This window comes from Serinus canaria, chromosome 12, assembly GCF_022539315.1.
Source record: "Serinus canaria isolate serCan28SL12 chromosome 12, serCan2020, whole genome shotgun sequence".
Taxonomy (NCBI): Eukaryota; Metazoa; Chordata; class Aves; order Passeriformes; family Fringillidae; genus Serinus; species Serinus canaria.
The window spans coordinates 1,460,916-1,468,878 of record NC_066326.1 but is presented as its reverse complement, the minus strand read 5'-3'; the positions used below and the strand labels follow the sequence as shown (position 1 = coordinate 1,468,878).

At 49.7% G+C, this 7,963-nt stretch overlaps 1 protein-coding gene across 3 annotated transcripts; it reads left to right on the top strand.

Annotated features, from left to right (window-relative positions):
- The first annotated feature begins 5,163 nt into the window (after positions 1-5,163).
- LOC103823704 (histone-lysine N-methyltransferase SETMAR) lies at positions 5,164-7,810 on the top strand. Of its 3 annotated transcripts, none has more exons than XR_003944856.2 (2): positions 5,164-5,331; positions 6,455-6,707. XR_003944856.2 is itself a non-coding variant. In XM_018923878.2 (2 exons), exons 1-2 carry the CDS (start codon positions 5,254-5,256, stop codon positions 7,379-7,381), a joined length of 867 nt encoding a protein of 288 aa, XP_018779423.1. In that variant the 3' UTR covers positions 7,382-7,810. The 3 variants fall into 3 exon arrangements, 1 of the variants encoding a protein (XP_018779423.1); XR_007778617.1 differs by having other exon boundaries at positions 5,253-5,843; XM_018923878.2 differs by having other exon boundaries at positions 5,254-5,331; positions 6,593-7,810.
- The last annotated feature ends 153 nt before the right edge of the window (positions 7,811-7,963 follow it).

Here is a 7,963-nt window from a genome sequence, read left to right as displayed (position 1 = left end):
TTGGATCATTTAAGATATCTTTTAAATTTCGAGATTTTTTTTTCTTGTTATTGTATTAAATAATGTGGTGGGTTTGGTGTTGGCTAATCACTAACACACTTTTTGTTGTGAGATAGGATTAGGAGAAAGACAAAGTAAGTTTAAAACTTTAAGAGGGTGTGGCATTCACATTCTCTGAAAAATCCCCTTGGCCAGGATTTTTCTCCTGAGAAGCCTCAGAGAGCAAAAGAAAACTGTTGTCTGATTTGCTTCTCCTGTGCTGTGCTCACGTGTGGGATGTGTTTGGAGATTGTTTCATTGAGTGAAAACACTCACACCAGAAACCAGTGAAACAATCAGGGCCAGGCAGTGTCAGACTCTGGAGAGAGTCAGGAGTTTTCATTATTATCTTTTTAGCCCTCTGTCTGTATCCTTTCTGTATTCTTTAGCACAGTTTAGTATAGCATTCTTTAATAGAATATAGTATCATAAAATAGTAAATTAGCCTTCAAGAAGGTGGAGTCAGATTGATCATTCCTGCCTTGGTCTGGGAACCCCACAAACCCCACAGGGATCCTCTCCCAGCTCCATTTCCTCTGGCAGAACTGGCAGCTCTGCCTCTGGCAAGCAGATGAGTGAAGCCACCAGGCAGAGCTGGCAGCAGAGGTTTGCTGAGCCTGCTGTATCCCTGAGACATCCTCTCAAGCTGCCTGCAGCCCCTGAACTGCCCCTGACACACCTACATAGCCCTTAGGAACTCTAATGGTGTGCAAACACATCTCCCTCAGGCAGAGGGAGTGCCAGAGGTCACCGGTGGCAGATGGAGTTTGTTCATGCCAGGCAGATGGGGAGCACAGAAGGAATTTGATGTGCACTTCAAAGGGAGGGAATTGGTCCAGTCTGGCAGGCAGTTGTGTGTCTCACTTGGTAATGAGGCTCTTTTGAAGAAGTACTGTTACACAGAAGTCTGTTAAATCAAAAGGCTGTTCTGTGGCTTTCTCTATTAACAAAAATATCAGGAAACATTCCCTGCAAAACACCAGCACAGTTCCAGCCATCCCATCTTTGTAAGTGGCTCACCTGCTGCTGCCAGGCCAAAATAGGGGTGAACTTAATCCCCTGAAATACAGCAAAACTAATTTTCACCAAAATATATTACTGTTAATGAGCAATCCATTTGCACGGTGAGAGCTGAATTGTTCTCATTGCTCTGACTTGTTTCGCTTACATCCAAGGATGTGACAAAACATTGAGTGATAAAACTTTGTTACTCATCTCAAAGTCAAGACTTGGAGTGCCCATGTACTGGCAAAGAGATTTTTGGTTCCTATTACCCAAATGATGCTGCAAGAGCAGCACAAGGGAAGGGATGAAATCAGAGCCCTGTGACAACCAAGAGCTCAAGCCCTGCTGAACTTCTTCCACGTGCCCTGTGTCAGTGCTCTTATCTGAACAGAAAGGAAACAAAGTTCATCTCTCTCTGCAGAAGCACTTGGAGATATTTTGATAAACTGCATTATTCAAAGACAGCATTTTCCAAGGTCATCCCTCTCTGAGCAGCTAAGGCAGACTTAAATAAACTTAAATAAATGATCTTCAACTTCTCCTTCCAGGATTTGTATACTCCATGGCCAGAGCTCTCACTGCAGCCTGCATTTCCTGGGGAGGGTTTCAGCAGCTCGTTGGCACACACAGCAGGAGCCTGGGCTGGGGAAGGAGCCCCCCGTGGCATTCACATTCCCTGGACAGGATCCCTTCTCTTTACTTTGTTCTTTCAGAGATTGGTCTCACAGGAAAGGAGGAAGCCAAGGGAGCCTACAAACCAGCTCCTGAGCAAAAGGCTCCTGCTCACCCTCCCTGGAAGAGACCTGGAATGGGGACCCTTGGGGGCCAAAATCAGCACAGGGAAGACACAGCTGAGCTGATGGAGAGCTGGCAGCACTGCCAGCTGGAGAAGGGGCTGCACCAGAGCCCCAGGAGCACTGGGGGTGACACCAGAAACATGTGGAATTCCATGTTTATCACTTGGGAGGGTTTAGCTTCCACCACACCAATTTGGAATCTTTGATTCCTGGCCTTTTGCCTATCAGAAAGACAGGAAGGTTTTACACCCAGTTTCCTCTAGGCTAGGATTGCACCAAGGTTTCTGAGCACACCTCCCTGAAGTGCAGTTGAGCCACAGGTTCACACCCCTGAGCTCCCCCACCCTGGTACAGCACACAGCCTCAGCCACCAAAATTCTGAGTGAGGTAAAGACAAACTCACTGTTCAGGCAGGGCAAACCTCCCAAATTCCAGTGTGCAGAAGAATATTACAAAATTCAAAAAAGCATAGAGAAGGATCACAAAAATTACTTATGGGAAGAAAGTATTATTTACATAGAGGAAAACTCAACAGCTTAATACATATAATGTGACAAAAGGGATTTGCAGTCTCATCCCAGAGACTGCAACAGAAATTCCCAGGTAGCTCAGATCAACATCACAAAGTTCACCTCCAATTCACTCTTCCAGCTCCATTTTAAGCTGTCCTTCCACAACAATTTTATCTAAAAAATGAAAACTCACTTTCATCCATTTCTGACCCACCCTGGACCTCCCAACACTTGAACCCATAGTTCAACACAACAGAGCTCTGGGTGAGATAAGGAGGAGGAAAACGTGGATTTTCCACGGCCTTTTGCAGATTCCCAAACCCCTCCCCTGCACATACAAGCAACCAGTTTCTTCTACAGCAGAGCAATGACTTCTACTGCAACCACTTCAAACTGGCAGGGAATTCCATCTGGCACCATGGATCAGCAGCCAAGTCAGTGCCTCGATCTAAAGGTCAGCTTGGCAACAACAGAGAGCCCTAAACTGAAGCACATTTTGGCATCACCAATTGCTCAGCACCTCTCCTGGAGCTGATCTGCCTTCCCTGCACCCCCAGGGTGAGAGCAGCCACCCGAGGAGGCAGGGATGGGAGGCACCATGAGCAGCTAGGGATGCTGGAACAAGCCCAGGACCACAGGCTGTGCTTAGACCCTTCCACCAGGTACATCCTGATCAATAATAAAGCACCAACAGCGCAACTTTAAACTGATTAAAGCCTTCCCCAAAATTAGATAGGCCAGACACTGAGAGGCACAGACCTCCAACAATACCTCTCTTTTGTACCTCCCCTCCTCTTACAGCCCCAGTGCAAAGACAATCCTTTCAATTCCCCAACAAACATTTTCGTTACCTTCCCACCAACTCTCTACCCCCACAAACACAGATTTCATTGTTCAAACTCACCAGAAACTCCTGCTGCTGCTCAGCTCCTTTTTCCAGACAGGATGAAGGAAACAAAAGAGGCAACTTCCCACTTCTTCAATATTGCAGAAAGAGGGATCACAAAAGCCAGGACAATAACCATGCAGGGAACAGCAACCACAAGCCACACTCCAAAAACTTCTGACGCCCAGCTCTGAGGCAGGGGCTTATTTGTAGGTGTGCTAATTAAATTCCAAATGGAAACACCTGGCTTGCAAAGGGAAAAAGCAGGTGATATGATTTAACAGCTTCAGCTCCAGGTGAAATGATTTAACAGCTTCAGGTGAAATGATTTAACAGCTTCAGCTCCAGGTGAAATGATTTAACAGATTCAGGTGAAATGATTTAACAGATTCAGCTCCAGGTGAAATGATTTAACAGATTCAGGTGAAATGATTTAACAGCTTCAGGTTCATCAACCTCAAACCCAAACCACCTGAGCCTGGCTAAATACAAAAGCTATTGGACCCCCCCTCAGCAGGGGAACACATCTGGCTTGGTTTCCCCAAGACACAGGGCAGTTTCCAGCTCAGAAACAGAACATGTAAGATGCTTTAGAAGAATGTCATACATTGCACAGGCAGGACTTCCCTGAGCCAGGTTTAGATGAGAGATTGGGAGTAAATTCTTGGTTGTGAGGAGAGGAGGCCCTGGCACAGGTGCCCATCCCTGGGAGTGCCCAAGGCCAGGTTGGACAGGACTGGGAGCAGCCTGGGACAGTGGAAGGTGTCCCTGCCATGGCAGGGGTGGCACTGGATGGGCTTTAAGGTCCTTTTCAACCCAAACTGGTGTATGATCCCAAGCCACAACTTTTCCATGGGTTTGTGTCTCCCATCATGCAGAACACCGATTTGGCTGGATTATGTCCTGCCAAAAGCCATAGCCCCCAGCTGTAAAAAAACAGGAACAGACTCCCAGAGCTAAAGTGATCTCAGCATTTATTATAATAAGGCCTAAAGCTTGGGGGGCCCTGCAGGAGCGTTCCCATGGAGGATGCTGCAGTGCTGGATCTTCTTCCTTCCTTGAGCAGCAATGTCCCCGGTGGAGTGGCACACATTCACGGCTCGGATGTCCCCTTTTATCCTGATTTTTGTCCCTTTGGACTGGTTTCTGTAGGGATCCTTCATTTCCATGGAGGTTTAAGGCGCTGGATTGGCCCATTACAGCTCTGTCCAGGCTGGCTTGGGGCAGTGCACTTTACTGAGATGTAGTAGGGCACGGTCAGTACTGTATTTCTTATATCTACCCTTTTACAATAAAACAGCCAAACTTTTTAACAGTGCACGCTCAACAAATATTAACTATTTGACAACAGTTTCGACAATGGCTGGTCCCATGCCCAGGACAGGAGCATGGGGCACCGCCTGCCCTGCACGGGGGCTCGGAGTCCCATCCGCTCATCCGACACTTTAACTTCTTTAAAAAAAGCAAACACGAACACCTTCAAAACAAGCAAGGACTGACAGCCACGTGAGGAATTAACACAGCTCAGAGGTTTGCCATTAATATTGACCCTTGATGCGAGCACTTCACACGCATCGCACCAAGCGCAGCGCGGCTGGAGGCGCGGCCTGGGGCAGGGAGGGACCGGAGGGGGCGCTGCGGCATTTCCCCCTACCCTGCCGAGGGCGGCTGCATCCCCGGGCCGGGAATGCGGGGCGGGACCGGGGTAGGAGCGGGCCGGTGTTGACCGGGACCGGGGGGGAGGGCCGGAGCCCCGGTGGGAGCGGGCCGGTGTTGAACGGGACCGGGGGGGGGGGGCCGGAGCCCCGGTGGGACCGGGCCGGTGTTGAACGGAGCGGGGCGGGAGCGGGGCGGGGCTCCCACACAGCGCCCGCCCCTCTGGGGGCTGGACCGTGCATCACGGCACCGCCCCTTCGAGGCACTGTCAATCACTGTTTCTACCCAATCAGCGAGCGGTACGGCACCCGCGCAGCCAATGGGCGCGGGGCTCTGGCGGCGGGGGCGGAGCGCGGGCATGGCGGAGCTGAGCGGCGGCAGCGAGGCCGTGCCCGTGGCGCTGTGGCCGCCCGGGGAGGCCCCGCCGGCCTTCCAGGTACCGGAGCGGGGACACCGGGGAGGAGAGCGGGGCAGGGACACCTCCCTCTGCAGGGACACCTTCCTCTGCAGCCCCCTGCGGCCGGGCCTTGGACACAGCCGGCGGTGCCGCAGCCGCTCCTTCTCCGGGCAACCTGTGGCAGGGCCTCCTCATCCTCCAGGGAAGGATTTACGCCTAATATCTCATCTAAATCTGATGTCTTTTAGTCTGTGTCTGTTCCTGCTTGTCCTGTCGCACCAGGATGCCTAGGAATTTACTTTAGTGGTGTTAGAATCTTTGCAAACCAGATTGGAAAAGCTTCTAATAAACCTTGAGGAAAAACATTAAGCTGTGATCCCTGTAGAGCCAAATCTCCCTGAATTGCATGGTGCGCTCTTTATTTTACTGAAAGGGTGGTTGAGGAACATTAACCTTGGTTTTGAGTAAAGCCGAGGGACTGAGAAGCTGATATTTATTAAAAAGAAACGTGCAAATGCACGGTCATCTTTCACAACACGCAGAAGTGCCAGGTACAAGCTGCTGTGAAATGTAAGATTTAGTGATAGCACATCCTCCAGGCTTCTAAATAAAGCTGAATGCCGAGGAGGGAGTGGAAGTACCCCCGTGGCCGTCCTTATACCTTGGTTTCCAAATGTAGCAGTTTCTCTCGCGTTTTGTTTTGCAACACTCCGTGGTTCTACAGCCATTCACCTGCTGGGGGCATCGATGTAATTTTGAGAACCTGATTTTCTACCGGAATTAGGAGGAAGTGTGAATATAACAAGTTGGAGAGATAAATTGAAAATATCTTCATTTTCATCATAATTGTGTATTTGAAATTCTGTGGCTTGAAGAGCTATAGATTAACCTTAGAAGTAACTTACTGAGCATTTTGAAGTGTGAGGAGAATTACTTTAACAATGCCTTGATAATTCTGCAAATAAATAATCCATAAATAAATACCTGTAGGATCACTATAAATGAAAATGGCACATAGTAGAGTCTAATGGGCTGATTTTTTTTTCTGCTAAGCACTTTTTGTGGCCAGGGGGCTATTTTGAGAAGTTCAGGCACTAATGAGACTATCAGTTGCTTTTGCTCTATATGGAATATCTGATTTGTATTCTTTTAAACATTTCAGACAAGTTTGAGTTGGAAAAGCAGAAAAGCAAAGCGTTCATGATTGGCATTCCAGGATCAGCCATTTACCGACTGAAACTAGTTTGCCATTGTGGTTTGCAGCACTGCTGAAAGGCTCTGACTGCTGTTCTCTCTGCAGTACAGCCCCGAGAGCGTGGCCGGAGCGGACGGAGAGCTGGACCCCACCGAAGTGACCTTCCCGGGCTGCTCCTGCCGCAGCCGCTCCTGCGCGGCTCCCGAGTGCCCCTGCCTGAGCCGCGGGCACAACTACAGCAGCCTGGGGCTCCGGCTGGCCGAGCAGCAGGAGCAGCCCTTCTCCAGGCCCGTGTTTGAGTGCAACAGCCTGTGCTGCTGCGGGGAGGGCTGCCAGAACAGGCTGGTGCAGCGGGGGCTGCGCCTGCGGCTGCAGGTGTTCCGCACGCAGCGCAAGGGCTGGGGCGTGCGCGCCCTGCAGCCCATCCCCGGGGGCAGCTTCGTGTGTGAGTACGCCGGGGAGGTGCTGGGCTCTGCCGAGGCTCAGAGGAGAGCCCAGGCCCAGAGCCCACAGGAGCCAAACTACATCATAGCCGTGAGGGAGCACCTGCACGACGGGCGGGTCCTGGAGACCTTCGTGGATCCCGCGCGCATCGGGAACGTGGGCAGGTTCCTGAACCACTCCTGTGAACCCAACCTCTTCATGGTGCCCGTCAGAGTTGACTCCATGGTGCCCAAACTGGCGCTTTTTGCGGCCACTGATATTTCTGCTGGAGAGGAACTCACATATGATTACTCTGGAAGATTCCAGAATTTCCCAGAAACCAGCAGAGAACACAAAGCTCTGGAGGAAGAGAACAGCCTGAGGAAACCTTGCTACTGTGGTTCCCGCACATGTGCTTCCTTCTTACCGTGGGACAGCTCCCTCTTTTCCACACCAGCGAGTTCTCCGTAGCCTTTCAGCCTTCCACACACCTAAAAATACTGCTTTTTCTAGTAGCTAAATCAAACTCATTCTGGTCCAACAAGGAAGCACATGTGGGTTTGAGGAGCAGCAAAGAGACATGGTTTTGAACTATTTTTATGGAAAAACCTTTTCAAGGTGGATAGTACAAGGGATTATTGGAGTTTCGAGATGTTCCAAAATCAGTGACTAAGCCAGGCCTGGTGTTTTTGTCGGGTTTTCCTCTGACAGCTTGCTGGATGTTAAAGCAGCTCTCTCAGTTTGGACCCTTCAGAAAGAATTTGTACCTTTGGCACAGGGACAGGATGTGATAACAGCAAGGAAAGTCACTGACAGTGGCACAAGAAAATAACAAACCATGACTCTTGCAAGAAAGGCATTAGGGTTCTTAAAATCCATTAAATTATTGGTTTTAAATTACTTGCTGTAGTTTTTGGTTTTTTTGTTCCACAAAGCATAGTAACTACTAATTATTGATGTAAAAGCAAAGAGTAGCTTTAGTACTTGGTGTGTCCCTTCTCCAGCTGCATGCCCCAAGCAGTTGTGACTGAGTGGCTGTTTCACTGCCATTTA

Coding starts and splice junctions, on each gene's coding strand:
- LOC103823704 (XM_018923878.2), top strand. CDS start 5,254: ATGGCGGAGCTGAGCGGCGGCAGCGAGGCCGTGCCCGTGGCGCTGTGG. Junction 5,332..6,592: donor AGGCCCCGCCGGCCTTCCAG/GTACCGGAGCGG, acceptor TTCTCTCTGCAG/TACAGCCCCGAGAGCGTGGC.